The sequence below is a fragment of the Macrosteles quadrilineatus genome, unplaced genomic scaffold (genome assembly GCF_028750875.1).
Source record: "Macrosteles quadrilineatus isolate MER2022 unplaced genomic scaffold, UCM_ALF_1.0 Scaffold_4__1_contigs__length_99947679, whole genome shotgun sequence".
Lineage (NCBI taxonomy): Eukaryota > Metazoa > Arthropoda > Insecta > Hemiptera > Cicadellidae > Macrosteles > Macrosteles quadrilineatus.
Window position 1 is genome coordinate 68247358 of NW_026542597.1, and position 21900 is coordinate 68269257.

Genomic DNA, 21900 nt, shown 5'->3' on the forward strand with positions numbered 1-21900 from the left:
TTGATACTTGAAACCGTGTGAAACTCTGCATAATCAATAATGCTACACACAAACTGAGTGCTGCAACAGCAATCTTTTGACCAATATAATATAAAATTTACGTTATGCGAAAAGGGATAGATAATTATAATGGGGAACTTTAAAATAGAAAAGTACCAAATTAATTGTAACACAAAGATTTTAGCTATTGGTTTTCTTCTAATAAATAATTCTTTTACATATGTTTGGCTTTGAAACGTGCTAAGACGTGTTAGAAGAAACAATTTCGTGTTACAAATGTTGTATTCGAAGCAAATCAAGAATGTGGAAGAGAAGATAAGACCGTTTTCATGTTTGAGTGCTTAATTAGTGCTTAAGTACCTTATAGACTACAAAGTATGCAAATAATCTCTGATTGTGAAGGTGAAAAAGTGTATTGAAAAATATTGAAAACTACAAGGCCTTACTCGTCGAGTAAGGTGTTTGTAAAACTAAACAATGTAAAATATTTTACCGAACTAAAAATTAAAGTTTATTTAAGTTACATTAGAAGTAAATGAGTGAAATAAAACTCATGCTTTGTAATTTCAGAAATTCAGGCAAAAAGCAGACCGTTATAACTGCTAAACGTAAAAATTTGCTAGTTTGAAATCAAATGATGGAACACTACTTATGCTAAATGAAGCAGAATCATCTAGTTTCTAAAAACATGAACTAAAACTAAACAAATAACTACTAAGCTTCATGGAGTAACAGAAAAAGCAGCTACACTACAGGGTGAGATGGGTGGATTATGCAGATGTAGAAACTGTATGCAAACAGGTAAACTTATTTTACTGCGAAGATTTCTTATTTACCTAGAGTATGGTTATTTACACACTTTTATTTAATCAATCACTTATAAAATAAGTTAACTTATAACTAGATTATTAATACTCAAAGGTTTTTCTGTTTACAATGCAGTAGTGCGTTTATGTAGGTACTTGTAGTTTAAGTATTTGTAGTTTAAGTCACAACATAAATAGATTGTGTTTCACACTTTCTATTATATTTATGATTCAGTCTTTAATAAGGAGGCATTTAAAAGTATTTAGGTAATCATTTTATTGAGAATGAATACAGTTTGTGTCTTCATTTTAGTGGATGTTCTGGAATTCACAACACATTTAGAAGAACTCCTTATGGATTTGTAAGATATTCTTGATCTCTTGAACAGTCTAGAATAGCTCAATCCACAACTCAGAAAAGCACACATACTTTATAGAATCGAAAGTTATGCATTTTTACCCAGTTATCTTTATTTAAAAGTAACATTTTTCAAATGTAAACCTATTTGAGTCAGAAGCTTAATTTAAAACAAAAGTATTCATATTGAACCAAATTATTATTTTTTTTTACAAAGCTATAATTATTTACTTAAGTAAAACTAACGTGAATTTTGTATGGTTTTATAATTCATTCAATCAGTTCATCTTATAATGATAATGTAGATTATAGTGATGATGAAGATTTGCTTTACTAAAGCAGCTTTGCTTAAATTAGTCACCAGTTATGAAATTGTATTGATACTTTTTTTTAGAGTTTATAAGGTTTTTTACTATAACTTAAACAGTATAAAATCCAATTATTCATTTGTTCATGATAAAGACATCATTCAAATAAATAACTGCAAAATTGTCATATGTAATATGAAATTTATCTTCTTATTCAGTTCTTGAACAACTATTAATAAATATATGACTCTTTAAAATACTAGAAATAGTTAGTTATTATTTTTGTAATTATAAGTATATTCATTTGTTTTCAACCAAGAATGCATTATTAAGGTTTATATTTTATAATTAGACAATAATACGGTAAGCTTTACATTCATTACTTACAACAGTCATAATTGATTGATTATATTAAAATACCTCTTAGTTCGTAACACATAACATTACATAAAACATGTATATTTTTTTAACTTCTTTTAGAGCTTATTAATTACTTTTTAATATTTATCCATTATTTTAACTTTAATAGTTTTAATGTTCTCAATTTATTCTTACCAACAACGACCCAATCAGGAAAACCTACGAAGCCGGGCTAGAGGAGGTAAAGATCAAACATAGACAGTCATCGGAACACATCTAAAATTGGAAGCAGAAGAAAGTTGGGGATTGGGGAGACTGGGGAATAAAAACTACTCACTTAAGTTGGAGCCATCTGGAAAAGAAAGTTTGGTCAGATAACAAATTCGAAGGTAAACTTATCCTACTATTGTCTAAATCTAGAGGTGATCTTCGATCTGGTTGAATTGTTGAGAAAAAAGTCTATCCTCAAATGTTTTCTACTACTGTGTGACTTTGTGATGCATTTGATTACTTTTATTTTGTTAAATCTTTCTAGGTTAAGGTGTGTGGGTATAAATGGTAAGACACTATAGGAAATCTAACTTATACAACTTAAACGACGTATCATAGGTTCAAGAGTAATTTAGGCTAATTCATTACAGGGTAATGCTAAAGCACTGCTATTTTTTATTTTAGTAGGAACAAAGATAGAAGAACTTTGACTGAAGCAATTTGGTAACACCGGAATCTCTTTGTTTATTCAGAAAAGAAGGTTAAATTATTTTATGTATCGTCAAGTGATGTAAACGTGTAGTCGAACTTTTGTGGTGCCGAAGATCAGAATTTTTTTTATTTTCAAGTCCACGAAAATATCATGGGCAGTCAATCATTTAACAGTCTTGGGTGTAAAGAGTTTTCACAAAACACACACATACAATACATTTCAACGGCTACACACACGTGACGTCCTAAAAGTGTTATAATTTCCACACAAATTTTTATAATGTTTTTTTACATATGTGAGTTCCGTACGACGTGTGTCTGAGTGATAATGCAATGGTGCAATAATGCAATTTGCAATGTATTCAACTGCAATGTGTGTTTGATTAATTAAAAGTGTCTATCAATATTATACAAATTAGGTCAGACAAACATGTTTAGTGTCTGAGGTCGAAACTAGTTGCTGCATTATTACACAGATAGATTGCACAAACAAGTTATTTTGATTCCAATCCAATCCTTTCGCGCGTTTCAGTGCCATCGTTGTCATGGAAATGAAAAAATTGAAATGAAGTTAAATAGGATATGATTAGTTTTCAATCAATTAACAACAACTCATGAAATTAAAATTAAAAGGGCCTAACTATACTATTATAGCATTTAAAGTAGGTATAGCTCTTATCAATAATGGTATTTTGGAGCATCTGTTGGTTGGCATACATTAAAAATATTATTAAGGTCACTTTTTCGGTTTTACAACGAAATTAAGTAAGATTTAAGTAATTTACAATACAAACCAAAAGAGAAATACTTTTGACTTGAAGGGTTTGGACTGACTGACGTCGTTTTCGTACGTTTTGTGATAAGAGAATTTTATTGTTTCGCCATTTTAGGTTCATGAACCAACTTTCCGAGTAAACCATTTTTCAAGGTGTTACAATCTGTAAATACCATACCTGAATCCAGCCCCCAAAGCAGCTGTCAAACAAATTTTTAAAACATTCTCCTAAAAACATAGCTGTTGTCAACCAACTCTTAAACACTTTAACTTTTCGTAGAAAAATAAATATTTTGACAGAACTTTAGGGAACTGTTCTTTGGATTAAGTTATATAAACTTGGCTTAGGATAAAACACCAAACATTTTTTAAACCTTATATCGCTACTAATAAAATTCTTGATTTTAAAGATTTTTATAGTTCAATTTTTCAAGAAAGTGGGAAAACCCTTACCGAATACTTTTGAAAGAGGTTTCTCTTTTGAATAATAAAAACTAATTTACTTTTATATAAGTAGGTACAGGATCCGTGGATATGAATAAAACAGCTAAGTTAAAAAAAAGGTAGAAGACCAAACATAGTTTTAGAGGTGTTAGTCAGGGGTATTTCTCTCAAGCCTATAAATGCACTAGACTAAGACTAGCGATGGAAATTAAATTAAGAATAATCTGTAGTAAGTACTTTTCAAAGTAAATGTACAATACAATGTCCTAACGGATAAAATAAACATAGTTTGTTTATCAGTCAATATTCTTTCGTTTGACGTTGATTGCCAAAAACAATCGATTGTTCTACCAAATATTCACCGTATCTTAAAAGCCCTTCAAAAGTGAGGATGTCAAAATGTCGAAAGCTTAAAAATCACTGACAGTTTCATTGAAGTGTCGATCTTCTAGAGTGAATCGACATTTTAAAAGTTGCAGAGGTGATGAGTTCAAAAGTTTACTCACAATTAATTAGTTTGGATGTATTTATTATCTAACCACTAGAATTTACTAACCTTTACAATGGACACAATGAATACGATATAACTAACTTGTAGCTTGTAAACTTGTTAAATATAAGAAACTTAATTAAATTGTTTTATGATCATCTTATGCGTTTAAGTTTTCTATTGACCAAATATATGGCTTTAAATCTAAGTTTGTACCTATTTTACCATTAATAAAGAGAATATTACTATACTTAAATTGTCTTTAACCCCTTACACCAAATTGAATAAAATTAGTTATTGATTTAGTGGTAAAAATGTACTAACGTTTTCAAAATTAAATTACATTTTTTAAATACTTAAAATGTATTTTATTATGTTGATAAAGTTTAAAATATGTTACTATGCACTTAATAGGTACCTATTTTCAGAGAATAAGTCTTCATTAACTAAGAACAATCGAAAAAGTGTAAGTTTCTTTCAATACTTTATGTACGTATTGAAAAAAAAACCAAAATATTCCTATTGATAGATTTCCTATGAATTTACTGTTAAAGCAAATAATAACGTACTTCAAATACGAAAGCTTCAACTTTGAATTAAAAAAAGTATTTATTTGAGTCATGTATTGCAAATGCTTTATTTTAAGTGTCCTAAAGTAGTATTGTGCTTAACTGTGCATACAAAATAAAACTAACAAAGTTTTGTGAAAGAAGAACAAGTACTTTAATCTAAAATGCAATCTTTATGTGCTAAGAGTAGGTCTAACAATAGGATAACATACATGAGATGTCAAATATAAATTAATTATTTTATTAATGACCAGACAGGTTTAAAACAAAAATAAAACAACCAAATGTGTAGGAGCTAGATTAATTAGTTAATTAACTAGGTAATTGAATGGCTACAGTTTAGATACCCACTTCAACCACTGGACAGATGTTATTGTTGGCCAGATCAATCACACACCTATCATTGTAGTAATTTGAAATATTGAAACTCGAGTCAATTGTTTATGCAACCATTTGCCTATATGATTAATTAAATCTATTATTGTAAGTGAGCTATGGTCCTATGGTTTACATATTTATCAGTAATATGTTAGCAATCAATGCATGTTATTATAACATGTGCTGGGTCAGCAATAACATTATTACGTTGATCGTCAACATATGATGTACCTATGTCTGTAAATCCTTCTATTGATCAAAAACTAATGGCCAAATCAAACTGGACTTCAGGGTCTGACCTGACTTTAAAGTTTCAGCGCTTTGAAAAGTAAATAAATATGGAAACAAACAGAATGCACATTCAATGTTTACATCTGATTTTTACACATAAATTCATTCGATATTTAGCTAACTTTGTATATTTTTATTTTACCAAACAAGTTATTAAATAAGCTAATCGTCTTGAAAAATAAGTTGTTTAACTAAGATTCTATGATCGATGGGGATGTGGGAATTGTTTAACTCGCAGTTTTAAACACTTTGTTTTTTTTAGTCAGGATAAAGTTACTAATATTTTAAGCAACATTAAAACTAATCTGGACAGAAATTAAGTATTTTTAAAAAGCAACATTTTAGTTAGCGTTCAGACAACACCCCCTTGTATTGTTACTGAAGTTGTATTCAAACTGTAAATATTTAAACAGTTATCCGGGTCTGGATAAAAAAGTAACCAATGCCAACCCAGTTCCTACAATAGTGGATCTTATTGTAAAATAAGTTATATCCAATGGAACAATAGTGGACCCACTGTTCCCTGCGAATGTTTATGAGTTAGGTCGATTGTAGTGGAAAGTAAAATTAAATTAAACACTCTCAATAAACCTTTAAAACCAAAACAATACATGTGGGGTTCTGCACTAATTTTCAATTACTCAAGACATTTAGAATAAATACTAAACAAAACAGTATCATTCACAGTTATAGACTCCAGTTCAAATTGCAGTTTTAGGAAACAATATTCACCTTTGTGACCTATAAATGAAGAAGTTGAAAAATATTTTTTTACTCTTGTATTTATTTACTTAATTTGCATGATAAAAAACCAATAATAAATGCTTCCTTTAATTTTGCCACCACCCCTTAAAGTTTAATAAAGACGAAGAGTGGACGGGTTAAAAGACTAATTCATCCTTCAAAATTATCAGACTCTGTTTGGCAGGCTTGAAGTTGGAAACTAATAGTTTATAAAACTAACAACTATCTCGCTTTTAGAATATTTTTAGCCTTAAATATTAATAATCGTGTCAAGTAATTATTTTGTAATTATTTATAATAAGTCATAATTTTGGAAAAAAAGTAGAGTGGCATTTAGTACTTTTTCTAAGTGTAACCATCGATATGTAACGTAGTTAAATATCGATGAGTGTAATGTGCCTGCTTGGGGGGATTTAACCCGGGGCATTGGTAAATTTTAAATTCATCTTATTTAATTAAGCTTAACGTGAAAATTCTAATATGATTTAAGGTTTGATCCAGTTATGTGTGCATGTTAAATAAAAATATGTTCTCAAGCGGAAAATAGACATAGATAGATATTAACCAAAATAATAGTGAACTATGCCGAATATAATAGGTATCAGCAAAAATAAATAACAAAAGAACCACCTAATTATTTATTTGTGTATTGGGTCCGTCTAGGATCTCTGTGCCAGGCAAAAAGGTTCGTTCCACGTTATTTTTAACTCATTTTTAAAGTGCTCGAAACCCCCATTTCATAAAAGCGTTTGACAAATCGTAGGTGTAAAATCTGCTCATGTGTACAATAGTGAGAAACTTTTGAAAACACAACATCGTTTGCTAATCACAATCAAACTAAGCCGACCAATAAGAATTTATATTTATCCATCATTGCCCCCAGGATTGATTATTGAAAATATAAATAGGTTAATATACCTTACGTCGTCAATCCTAAAATTAGTCTATGGCGACTAGTTTCGAAACGTCAAGGTTTCATTGTCGAGCCTCTTCTCCTAAAAAATATTGGGACATCTTGTCGTCATTACACAATGGTACATTTAACATATGAACACAAACTATTTACAAAAATGAATGCGCGGCCGGCCATAAGGTATGTTAACCTATTTATATTGTCAAGAATGTATAACACAAGAGATGGCCATAGTTAAGATAATAATCTATACAATATTCAAATTTTTTTAAAACGTTAAACAAAATTGGTGAGTCAAACATCATGCCTTTGTTCATTTACTGCTACTCAAAAAGTCGAACGTTTCAAAATATTTCTGAAATGTTGACTTCTCTTTGGCGTATAAAGGAATGTTTTGTAGAGGACGGTCGTGCTGTATCGTACTGTCCAGTATCAGTTGGCAAGCCTGCCTCTATACTTGAGACAGCCACTGTTGCCAACTCTGTCATGATGATATATGTTGCACAGGGCTACCATTTTACCGTCAGAAATAATTTTGTAGCGTTAACTCTGTCTTTCTTAAGAATTTATGCGAAGATTATTCTGATTAACTATAAACGCAGAATTGGCAATTGTAATTTTTTATTCATACATTTTACCTAATAATAATTGCTGTTAAAGTTTCTAAATTTTTTTATCAATGAAAAAATAACTTAAGATATGCCTTAACGTACGAATCACAGATGCGTGTGGACGAGTTTCTCGAGTTCAGAAGAGAAACAAATTAATAACAGTATGGATCAAACTTTTGCTATAATTACTATAAGAAATACTATTTATTTACAAAATATTTTACTTTACATACCAACACAAATTTCCATATATTTTTACCGTAAGATTAATAACTCTTTTGAACAACGGTTGTGACCGTCAAATATACATTGTCGTAGAATTCAAAACGTTCCTGTAACAATAACAGTGCAACAGCTGATGTATGATTATTTACAGCCAGTGTTGCCAACTTTTATTGTGTACACCACTCGCCCGGCTTTTATGTGCTTACTGTTCTGTATTTTAATGTAAAAAAAACCTGGAATGTGGTTAAGTGAAGAAAAAAAACACTACAAGAAGTTTGGTCATAAGCAGAACTGCAAGTGATGCATTTTGAAATGTAAGTATATTAATTTTTTTTAATGAAGACTTTTTGTAACCGTCACAAAGCTTTATTTTAAACGATATCTAAACTGTTAAATAGGGCTCATATCATGTTTGCAGAATGAAACATGGATGAAACCTTAATTAAAAAAAAAACTAAATTTAAAACTAAATTTACCGGCATTGTTGCCACAAGCCACTGGATTTAAATAAAATAAATGTAATATATTGACTATCATTTGTGAATTACAATCAAATTTATGAATCCTTGTAATGATGATTTTGTACCAAACATGTTTTGTTCTTATATTGTGCATTCTCGTATTTAGCATGGCTTTTAGGTTCCGGAAATTCTTACAGGGACATTTACACTAAGTTTGAATTATGCTTAGTCAACTTGTTAATACAATTTAACTATTTGAGTAACAAATCTGTAAGAACTGTCTGCACGTTTCACTCTATTTATATTCAATGGTTAGGTACACCATACACATTCCGCCCACTACAACTATTATCACCTTAAACAACCTGTAACACTAACACACAATGCCAACATTCATTGGGTAAATATTGGGACACCTAACCACAAGTTCAGCGGTATTATCTATTTGAGAAATTTTACTTAAAAATAGTTAACAAAGTGTTTATTTTGTTCCCAAAACATATTTCCACAGTACCCTACCATGGATAAAAGATACTCCTTTAGTAGATATATCATCCTTATGGAACAGCTAAAGATTTTTGTTTTGTTAGTTCTGTACGGTGTACTGCAAGGGTCGTGTTTTGTTTACAGTTTGTTTCTGGTTATTTCAGTCACTCGAAACCTCATTTAACCAAATAATACGATTTAATAACTCGTCCCCTAGTTATATAACCAAGCGGTAAAGCACAAACGTGACATTTTTCAAGACACATTCCTTAGATATTTATCCCTACCATAACTTTTGTAAAATTATTTAATATTATTTTATATATTAAACAACTTTTGAAAAACTTTTGACAGCTAGCCTGAACATACTACTGGTCCGGATTGCACGTGGGTTGTACCGAAAGAAATGTTATCGGTCCTATATGTACAGGTTTTATTTGTATTTTGGGAATATTTATGTTAATTGAGGAGAAAATTAAGAAATGAATTTAAAATATTTAAAACCTATGCCTTATGGGTTGTTTTGTTGGAGACGAAATAACAACAAAATATAAACATAAAATCAAAACAAATGGAAGAAATTCCAATCACATGTTTTTTACAGTGTGGGTTGAAAATAGAGAAGTTTGCATAATACATACTTTTCGTCGAGTTTTTGACCACGGGACGAGCTTTAGTAATATATTATAATTATTTTATTTTATAACATCTTAATCAGGCTTTTTCGATCTACAGTAGTATATTTTCTTTATTATCATATCTTGTATTACGGTAAGGGTTTTTGTATAATACCTTAATACAAACTATTAATACAACAATACCTAAAAACTACTATTTTCATAATAAAAAGTGTATATATTTACTAAAATCTTAGAAATAATGTATTTCTACATTCAAGGTGTAGACAGTGTAGATAGTGTCTACTCCTTTAATCTATGATATTACTCATACAATATAAATTGTTAAGCGTTAAGCTTCCTGTTATGGTCAGTAGTACAACTTTCTTAACTACCAATCAATCGTGCATGTTAAAAGTTTTATTTTTGTACTAAATAAAGGAGTGGTGAGGTGGTTGAAGCTCATCACAAGTCAATGTCGTCACACTGGATTCCCACGAGTACTTAACTTTTAACTGTAAATTGGCTCAATAAAATATGACAAGCTGGAGGGATGACATCGTTAAATAAAACGCTATAGTTTTACTCTTGTTGGTAAAGAACAACGGTTCCACTTTAATGTAAAGTATATTACGATCAAAGCAATATAAAGGATATTCTATTGAAAATACTAGTGACAAATATTTAATATGACGTTTGTAGAAACACAAAAAAGGTTTTTTTTTACGTTTAAGTGTTCTGTTATTGAAAAAAATATCCATGAGAAAGAGCTTATAAAATTGATTTAATTGTAATATGTAATAAGGATCCTTGTCAGAGAGAACAGCCACAATCAGAGAGATATCTAAAAAAAAACCTCATTATTAAAAAAAAAATATTTAATCAATGATACATCACTATGGCATGTTTGTTTTCCCTTAATGGGATGCACAGTTCAATTAACTACACAAAACATCTATTCCACAACAGTTGAGTGAAATAGATTTCCAACAGCTTCAAATCACGTTCAACATCAATGAACTGTTTCTCGAGCAAATCAGAAACATGTCAATACATAGGAAGCATGTCTCAGGGTTTTGTGCTGTCAGTTTCGTCTCGATACCTTTGAACCTGTCAAGGGGAAAATATTTCATCCCAAGTATCGAACTCTCCCAGAGGTATGTCTAGTAGACTATTCCTCTGTTTGTACAACTACCTTAGGTTCAACCAGGAAAATGAGGTTCGTGATATTTAATAAGTAAAATTATTTTAGTTTATCTTACAAATGGTTACAATTTTAGTAATGGATTGCTAAATACTAAGGCATGATGATCAATTTTATTGTTGGTACGTTTAGGATATTTATAAAAATGTGTTGGATGATTGAAATTTATGCCTACTTCAAATATTACTTTTAGGGTTAAATGGCCATTAGAAAACTGTGTTTAATTTACAAAAACTACACATAGTCTATGTTCACACTTCGATGTCACTAGTTATTTGTATATTTAGTACCTAGGGCTGAAAATGAGGTTTTGCCCGCTCGAGATCAATTTTAAAGTTTGACACGAAGTCGAGAACTTAAAACGATCCTGAGCTGTAAAACCCTTTAGGCCCGTGGTACGAATGTTTTCACCACACTATACAAAATTGAGAAAATATATACAACATGCACTCTAGCATTCAACACAATTGCAACTTTAAGTTTTTGTGAGGAAATACATATTTAGAGAAATCATTAAAATAATAATAAATAGTTGCAAGGCTGCAGGGATAGTAAAACAATTTTATTGCAATGCACATGGATACAACTTATGTATTAAAATACATTAATGTTTAAAGTATATAAGCAAACAGCAGACTTTCAGACCTAGGGTCTCAAAAACCTGCTCGGTCCCCAAATGACGATGGCAGCTGTCATGGACAGCAATATGTAGCTTTCAGCCTCCAATTAACGTTTGTAAAACGGCTAAAAACATCGTAGCGTGGTGAAAATATTTTTCGTGCCAAACTGGTTAGTTTGCATGTGTTGTTAAGTGATATTAATGAAAGTTTTCTAAAACAAATCATGTATTTAGGAATAATGTGTTAGCCATACACTTCACAAACCGAATGTTCATATCTAGTATCATAGTTTACACTATCTGACGCCTCAAGGTATAAAGTCACAAAAACCTGCACTGCTTAGCGTTAATTGTACAATTTTGATAAATGAGGCCTTGGATGTCATTAAACAGGTTCATTACGTTGATGATGTAATGAGTTCATTAAGGCCAAGTAGCTTGGGTAGAAAAATGACAACAAAGAAACAAGAATAATTGGCTGTGACGTCACTGCATTGTGTGGTTCTTTACACATGCTGGGAGGATATCATGTAGGGTAAATAAAGCCACATTCTTTACTCAAGGTTACTAATTTTTATAGGTTAGAAATTGGTAAAACTAAAGACCTTGGATTATGTCAATTTGTAAAATATTTGTTGTTCAAATAGAGTAGTGGGAGTAAACTGATATGAGAAGGAATGCCAAATTACAAAGGAATAGTCTATCTAAAAAAAATAGTAATCAGTTTTTATTACTATTAGGTGGAAAAAATAGCTGGGTAAGGTCAAGGATTCTTAAAATAGGGTTTATAAAGTGTTGTTTGAAAATCTAAAACACCGAAATAAGTTTTAAATCATTCATGGTGTTTTTTTACATGGTAAATTGTGGTTTTTGAGTTCTTTACGTGAAGTTTTAAGTTTTAACTTGTTCAACAAGTAACGCGTATATAGTGACTTAACCTATCAATGTTGATTATCAAATTGTCTTGAAAATAGAAAAGAGAAGCCACCAAAATAAATTTGGGGTCAATAGAGTTGGGCCTTTATAAGTTACAATTTTTGAATTTAAATAAACTAAAAGTATATATGGTGAGAATATTTAATATTAAAAATACGTTAATCCCACTTTAATACACACAAGAACTGTTTTTTAAGAACACAGTCATTATTCTTTCGTAATTAATTGCAATATGCAAATATAAAAACGCTTTAAGATGATAAACGTGGAGAATTAAGACCTAAGATAATTGGAAGTCCTGATTGCAGAGTTTAAAGCTTTGAGCTAACTGAGCACGATAACTTGACTGATGATTTAATTTTTAACCCTTTGTCATACTTCCTTCTTACTTCTTTCCACTGAAATCATAATTGATACTGTATTCCTCTTTAATGTTTTCTGATAGCTTCTTTACACATAACTTTAGGTTTAAATTGCTGTTTCAATTGCAAAGACTATAATAATGAAATGGCGTTACCTAAATGTTATTCATACAGTCTGCTTTGAAGGGATCAAATTACAATGTATTGACTGTGTGTTTCAGTATTTATCAAAGAAATAGGGTAATTTAATGACAATAAATACCAAGGAACCATCAATGCTTATGGTTTGTTTTTTATGTAAAATTTAGAATATAACTTGCAAATTATATCGTACTTTAATACGTCTTTGTACGTGAACTTTACCTTGTATGTACGTGGTATTTTGTTATATTTGATTACTACTGGTTTAACGTTGTAATATTGTTATGTTTTATAGCTGAAGATGTGTTATGATATTGCAAAATTTTCTCTGACATTTTGAAAGTTAACGAGACAGGGCTACAGTCAAAGGAGGTTTTAACCGGTTACACATAAAAACTAAAACTAGGCATGAAAAAAGCCTTATTAGGTATAGTAACATCGACCCTTAAAATGATATAAGTTTGTTTCAAAGTTTCCAATTGTATAAGATCCGACTCATAGCTCGATATGTGGTAAAATATTCCCTAGACTGCTTTGGGAAATTGTTGAGAAAATTGTTTGAAAGTGATTTTTACAATTTTTCCATCAAATAATATAGAAACATCAGAAACTTATTTTTTTAATGCCCCCTTCATATAAAAATGTTCCCTAAATGTATATATGTTTTTGTCTTTTTTCGCACTCAACGTGCTCAAAAATATTATTTCAACATTTTGCTGTTCCAGCAATTTTCCCACGACACATTTTAAAACTATTTTTGTAAACGGTTTTTAAACGATAACAGTAAAATTAATTTCAAACTAAACGCATAAAAAATGATTACAATTAGTTCAAAATTAACAGATTCTGAAGAACAATACTGTCAAGTATCGGTTGGCAATGGCAAGCCTCTCTTAAATACTTTTTTGTCTCTAATACTTGGAGCCTTCACTGTTACCAACTGTAACTGTCATAATATTTCATCTCACTCAGTACTTTCAATCCGTCAAAAATATATCCTCTTGACAATGAATAACTTTAGTTCCCAAATTGTTATCTTTTTTAATCGCCATCTTTTCATGCATTAATCATTAAAAGTTTTAAAACTTAAAAAATTATTTTTTTTATAATGGTAACAGTAAACTTAAGTTAAATAAAAAGGAATAAAATAAACATTACCGTACCTCAAGTATTCTTTGTGGTAAACAAGTAGTTTTTGTATGTCACGACCTATTGAGTTAAGCACATTTATACTGAAATAAGGTGAACCTCCACATTGTATAACAAAGCAACCCAACAAAGATTCTGTTGTATTATTTGCTTTAAGACCAACAAAATACAAAATTCAAATCCTCCTTACGTTTCTGCGATAGCGACATTGTTATGGAAATCCCTCGGAGACGATTTGAATCTGACAGACCTTACCTTATCTGTTCCTTTAAAAAAAGAAACAACTTGTAGAAAATAAACCCAAAATAAAACCAATAGAGGTAGAGTTTACATTGTTTTCTATGTCAAGATTAAGATGTAACGTGTCATTTGCATTATTAAAAACTATTAATCTGTGACAATCAAGTTTTTATTAATAACACAAATGTACTTAATATTTGTAAATGTTAAAAATCTTTGTGATTCACACACAATATTAGGCTGTAAATTTATTTTTCGTTGCCATTATCTTATTTTATTCGGTTATTATAGCAATACAAATTACAACGTTATGAAAAAGATTCCACTGGCTTAATACGGAGTCTGAATTTTCTGTCCTTGGGGTCGGGTAAAAATCCCTCAAAACACTAAATGCGCTATAATGTTTGTGATACGTGGTTACCTGAGCTCACGTTGTTCCTCGTGCTACCACTTATCTAAATAATACTGGTTTTCATAGCACAATGCTTATGCGGCGTACTTTTAGTATTAATTTTTATTGCAGTTGACTAAGAAAACCAGATCCTACATACGTAAAAACAAAAAACTCAAAAGATCTCTCGCGTGAAAAAACATTCCCTGTACGAACATTTAGGGCTACGATTTTGCTACGATTTAAACTATCCATAATTACAACCCACAACTTTAGTTTTTCCGAAACAATAAAGATGCACATCATCGACTGTATAAAAACCTCGCAATTTAAAATACTTTATAGTTTTAGATTCCTATTATCAGTGGTGGAATTGGGCTATAAATGTGCATAGGCTTAACCTAGATAGTCTAAGTTCTTGCTGAGGTAAAATGAACCAGTCTCAAGTCCCAAGGCAACCTTATTAAAAACAGTGTTCCGCTGGGATTTAAACGCTTTAAATGCTGCCCGTTATACATGATAGCAAGATAGTCGACGAGACGGCAAACTTGGCCTTGTTTCCACTTTAAAACGGTTAGAAATAAGTTGATTTGTTATTTTTTATAATTCTAATGAGATCCGAAAGTATTAATTAATTAAATTTTAGCTGACTGTTATCTGTTATTGATAGAGTTTAGGATTTAAATTAAATTATCAAGTGAAATTTATATTTGTAAATTTTAAATGTTAAATGGAGTTTTAGAAGTGAGTTATGACTACCAGTATAATAATAATAATAGAAAATGTGAAACAAATTTGCGGTCAAAGTGAAACATACCATTTGCACTAAAAATAACATGTAGTAAAAATGTTAAAAATCGCCCTACTAATATTTTATCTACCAAGGGCTAAAGAGTAAAAAATTATATCTTTCAACTACAAATAGCTTGAATCACGTCGTTTTAATCATCGCCAAACATCTTCTTTTTGAGTTCTAAAATAATTACACTTTGAGATACCCAAAATACAAGACACAAAATACCTGTATGAACATCTGTCGATCACCCTAGATGAACCTGATCTCAACGGAATGAATAGAAACATTTCGATATGTAAGAAATAAGTCTACAAGGCTCGAAATTGACTTCGTCTCTTCACCTTTGAACCTGTCAGAGGAAATGGATTTCTTCCCAAGTATCAAAAACACTCTTGAGTTTGATAGAGTTCAAACTCAGGCAGTCTTTTAGTCATAACAAAATATTTCAGACTATTCGTAAAAAATTGATAATATCCTTGGTAGTTAATTATCCAGGTATGTTATAACATTGTAGGTATGGTGAGGTTATAATGAATCTTTGAATCTTTTAAACAACGAACCTATGTCTTAGATGGACATATTTTGGTTTTAAAAAAGAACTCTTGGGCAATGTAGTGTAGAAAACATTACTGACTCCATTCAAACAGGGAAGAAGCGAATATAAGAAGTTTTACACGTCTATCTGTAGAAAATAGTTCAACAAAATATTTTAATCAACTGCATGCTGAGCACTAGAACCAAAAAATGAGTGTTTGTTCCTTGTTAAATCATTACTTTTAAATCTTTCGTTTTAGAAGTCTACAAATGAATTTAGAATGTATTTTTGTACAGGGATTTTTGAAATTAACTTTTCGGGCAATTTTACACATAGGCAAGTAATATTTAGGTGTAGACTCAATGGATATGTAATAATATCAATTCCGATACTAGATCGTAGAGTCTAATATAACAGTTTCACAAAGTCTTGTTTATAAAGTTGTGTTTTGGCTTGTACTTGAATTTTTTAAAATCAAACAGTGACTTGAAGTACTTATATTTGTATCTCGGGAGTGTAGAGAAAGAAAACTTGTTGATATATTCAGTGAACAGCATTACTTCAAAAAGCATAACTCTGGAAGGCATTAGAAATATTTTAAGTCTTCATAAGTGCAACAAAAACTATTCCCTCGTAAGGTGGTGAAGCAGGACCATAACCTTCATAACCTTCTTCATAACCTTTCAAAAAATACCTTCAAAACAATGTCTGGATCTCCATAACACAAAATCCAGTGTCACTAATTAGTAGTTTACGCACAAATGTACAGAAAAACATTACAAAGTGTAAATCTATAACGGTAAGATTGGACAAGAAATGCTGACGTCACTGTTTATTATACATTTTGATAAACGATGTTTTAGATGTCATTAACCAGCGTTCATCAGGCTGACGATGTAATGAGTTCATTAGGCCTGGATCTTGGCGCGAAATGACAAAGACTGGAGAACAATTGGCTTTATGTTGCACCATTGTTACCGCATGTAAATATTAGTAGAACCTCGATAAGAAGAGTCGCGGGTATTAATAAGTAACCCTTGATAAAAAAATTTTTGCAATTGTAGTGTGAGGCAGACGTCTTATCGAGGTTTGCAATAACATTTGGCTAGGGGTGGAATAATTTCAAGGGTTTTTGAAAATGGATCTTGTAATCAAAGATGACTTGTTATCAAGGTTCCACTGTATAATTTGGGATATATTACTGTATAATACTGTCCTAGAGCGGTATGTATGAGTTTTGAAAACAGCCATTTTAATTATAAATTCATACAAATATATGAAGACAACTATTGAATCATGTTTATTTGTTAAAAATGAAAGGTATACATTGTATTATTTACAATATAAAATTAATCCAGTCATATGATAAATATTAAAAATAAATGAGAAAGTTTTTGATATACAACCGCCATATTATTTAACTCAGCTATTCTTTGTTTACCAAATTAATTTTTAACTTAATTTGAATTTGAAGTTCCCTAAATATTGGTTATACTGGTTTCAATAAAATTTTAACTTTGATATTAACATGTATAACATTATGCTAATTTGAATGTGGGTTTTTTAAAGTTTGTGTTAATTTAAAGGTTCTATATATGGGCCATTCTATATTGGACATTGGCCGATATGCAAAACGACAACTCTGAATTTGCTTAATAACTTCGACTATACAGTGGATATTGACATAATACCATGAAGTATGCTTATATGTTTCAGTTGTAGCTGGTTTTAGAATTAAAAAATATGTTTAATTCAGCTACTTACAGAACGTGTTGCGGTAAAATTCTATTTGTTTTCGTATAACACTTTTTAACCATACAAAAGGGACAGTATATTGTGGACTACGGTATCTTTTATGTTAAACTCAACTCAGTATATTAATCTAAAGATCAGAGCTTAAATAACACACCTTAAGATTCATTGAACTCCCCCTCTTTTGGGGGGAAAATCAAAACCTACAAATATGAGAACTTAAACGTTTACAATGAAAAAAAAAATGACTTATATATTTTAATCCATTAATTTATTTTATTAAATAAGACGGTTAAACGTAAGTAGAGGTAGAACGTACACTACTCTGAAAAACCGGGGTTAAATAAAAAATTATGTTTTTTATTAACACTTTATTGCAAAACATTTGGGAAAAATTTCATTTAAAGAAAAAAAAATCAAAACGGTCAATACTTTTACGGTGACTTTTATAATAATTTAATTTTCGGACGTTTTTGAAGAAAATTATGCTAAGTACACTAAATTAAGTATGATATAATGAATTTATCTATTCTGTGTGAGGTGTATGAGTGAAATTTCGAGCTATTGCATACTGATACTTTTTAAGTGGTTTAAGTGGTTTAATGATTGAGATACATCTTGACCTTTTGACATAGTGTGACTTTTGACACCGAAAATAAAAAGTTTCACTTTTTAACAAACTTTCCCTCCCTTCTTACGATTCATGAGCATGAATTGTTTTCTGATTCCTCTGTCGTAGGAAAGTAAGACAACGCATAATAAAATAAAAATATATATTAATTAAATATATTGAAATTTTGAAAATGATTTCGTGGACGATATCAATATGTGTAGATGCAGTTATTGTGTTCGAGTCCGGACGATTCAACAAACTTTAAGTAGTTTCTTAAGGGGTTTGAATATTGGATTAGCTATTAACTTGATGGATAAAGAGTCAATTCAAAAGTTCGGAATGTGATAGAATCGCCTGTTAAAATACATGTAATAATTAAAAACATTTTTAATTGTGTCTTATTTGTATCAGTTAAAGTCTAGAAAATATGCTCCTTCTTTGTATCTGATGAACTAATATTTTTAGATACAGTGTATTGCCATACTTTATAATACTTAATTATGTCCATTAAAAAAAGAATAATTATAAATAAAAACTAGCTTTAGTTTAAACCCCAACTTTGTAAATACCAATTAAAAATAATGCTATGAAATTAAGAAGCAAACCCCACACAACATTTATTTATAAGATAAAAAAATATTGATACAAAACTGAACGTTATAAAACTTTAAAAAGTATACGATGATTGTCAAATCTTAATAGAAGTAAGTCTTTGACAAGTTAGTGAAATAAAGAGCCCATTAAATGTGGCAAACTAGTAGCTAAAACCTATGACAGATATTGTGAAAAGTAACTGAAGACTTGGCAATTCTTCACACTCTAAAACAAAGAACACTCGCCGCAGAGTTATATTTTTGTTTTTGTTTCTCCTGCTTTCATTTTACAGATCACATCCTTGTGTCACATTTACTAGATTTACTGTCTAATACGGTCCCATGTTGACAATAAATGTTATATGATACTACGTGCTTGAAACGAAAACAAATTGTTTTTGGAAGGGTACATATCATATTCTTATGTTATGTTAAAACATCCATTGACTTATTATTTGACGTATTTAAGCCACCTTTCCTACAGAGAGATACATTATACTTTTAGTTATATATTATATTGAAAAAAAAAAAATGCATAAGAGGGTGTTTGTAAAAGAGTAAACATATAATTTGACGTATGATATTTATTGGCAAATCTGTGTAAATCTTGTCATTTTTTAAATTATAGGCAGTGGCTATACCTTCTTAACCTGCGTTTGTTTTCTATGTACAAACATTTAAAAAGTGAGAGGGTTTAAAAGAGCACACTAATTATATAGTGTACCGGTAGTACATTTTAAACATATTTTATTGTTCAAAATGTCAGTGTTCATACAATTAAAACGTATGTCCTAGATTATAAACTGTATATATCGACAGATAGCCTAAAAACTAAAATATTTTAGCATTTAGTTGATTTATTTTTTTTATTATTACACTAGTTAACAAAAGAATTTTTTGTTTTGTTAAATAGTAAAATTTGTAGTGAAAATATTGTCTATCTCTAAAATGTATATAATGTATGTAATGTAAATAATTATTGTTTACGTTAAGCACTTTAAAAAATATAGTTTTTAGTTTTTTTTGTCGAGGAATTTGTAAGAGATGACCCAAAATACAAATCTTCTTAAGAGAATGTTCATAGCAAAGTGAGTGTGCCAAGATAACAAGAACAAATATAAGTTGTCATTAGAGTGGTATGTGGGGAGAAGGTCTGAGATGTTGCCAACATCAAGTTGTTGAAGGGTTCTCGCATTTCGTATGAGAATGAGCACATTTATATTCATTATGCTTTTCTAAATGTTTAAATAGAATGTTAAGATTATTGTTTTTGATTCTATTTCAGGAAAAATCTGTAGAAAAAAAGAAGAAAATCTAAAGACGAACAGAAAACAGTAGACAAATAGAAAACAATGTAATTTGAAGGTTGTATAAAGATACAAGGGTTTTAGTTTTCATGATTTTGTGGTTTGTAACATGTTTTGGGGATACTTAAATAGCAAAGTGTGATTTAATAGCATACTGTGTTCAAGGTATATTTAGGATCATTAATTTTAAGAGTAATCAGAACTCTTTATGGCTTATATTGAATATAATCCAATTCAATTAAAAACAATTATTGAACGAAACTGTGTCATTCTGAACGTGGTTTTCATTTAATTTTTTTAACATGATTAGTTATGTTGTCTGTTAAAACCAGAATAGGAAGCTGCCTATTTTACATTAAATCTTTTAAATGTAATGATTCAAATATTCAAAGAAATTAAAATATAAATCAAGTAAACAGGTGTATTAGTTCTAACTTTATTTTGAATACACTTTACCGTTTGAATTTTAAAAAAGTTTCAGTAAAATAAGAAATACTATTTACTGACGAATTAAAAGCACGTTAAACCTAATGTGTGGTTAAAGTAAAATACCATGAGTGTTGAGATATAAATTCTAAAAATAAGCTTGTGGAAATTGAATTTTGGTGTGTATTGAAAATATTATTCTATAATCTAGTATAAGCTAGACGAGTTTTGTTCGTTCTACTACAATAAATAGTCCATCATCTCAAAACAAAAGCCTAAATAAACAACAGTAAATGATTGAGTTAGTAATTGAATTTAGTAGAAAACCAAATTAATCATTGTTGACGAGCGGTGGCCGCAAACAGTGAATTGCAATTGGCTCAATTGTAATTGCATAACATTGCAATTAACGTGTAATTCGTTCTAGTTTATTGCGTATGCCATATATAAGCTAAATGTATTCTGTTTAGTTCAGATTATTCACAATAGTGCAATTTATATTTCAGCGCGTAATTACCCAGCTTTGCTGGTAAAGTAGTTTATCTGAAAATAATTAAAACGCCTTAACACCTCCAGCTGACCGTGCGTGAAAAATTAAATTGCAACAATACGATTGCCATTGAATTTGTTCATTTGTCCTTAAGATAAATTTTAAAATCCACGTTGATAATAAACGAGCCAGTTAATGACTGGTGTTGTATAGAGGCAGACCAAGCCTATATTGAGGCTAGGACGAGTACAACCATTCAGTCTCGCCTTTTACTGCAATGCGCCGCCCTTTTGACTTTATACACTGAAATGAAGTCTGTGTTTGGAGGCAGTAAAGATACTTGAAGTGCTAGAAATGTAAATTATCAAGTAAATTAAGTAAGTAATTATTTTTTCCTACAGCCACCCGACAAAGTTGCCTTCCTTGTACTCTTTATAGTACAGAAAGCTGCTAATTGCTGCATATTTATACTTTGCCGTACGGTTTATACTTTGCCGTACGGTTTATACTTTGCCGTACGGTTTATACTTTGCCGCACATCAGGATTCCAACGAAACAACACAAAACAGCATGGTTCTATTATGCACGTAATCCGTGTACGCTTAGAAATAGGTTAGCAACACTTAAAGATAATAATACTATGAGCAGCTGATTGACTATTATAACTACGATTTAACCTGTCATTCCGTGTTTATAGTTTCGGTATTTCTGAACTTTCTGGACATTTCTTTTAAACGTTTTTAAAACATTCCTACGATCTTAATAAACAAGAAAATACCTTTAAAGCATTTTTTTAAGGCACGGAAAC

General features: G+C 30.2%; 1 protein-coding gene across 2 annotated transcripts in view; it reads right to left on the bottom strand.

Moving 5' to 3' along the window:
• Positions 1–21900, bottom strand: part of LOC128991590 (cyclic nucleotide-gated cation channel alpha-3-like) — a 363748-nt gene that overhangs the window by 47981 nt on the left and 293867 nt on the right. Inside the window, exon 6 of one of the 2 annotated variants that reach the window (XM_054414604.1) lies at positions 2170–2184. The exons of the other annotated variant lie outside the window; for it this stretch is intronic. Coding sequence (XP_054270579.1) covers positions 2170–2184 — 15 coding nt within the window. The remainder of the gene's footprint in view (positions 1–2169; positions 2185–21900) is intronic. 2 annotated transcript variants of the gene reach the window in all.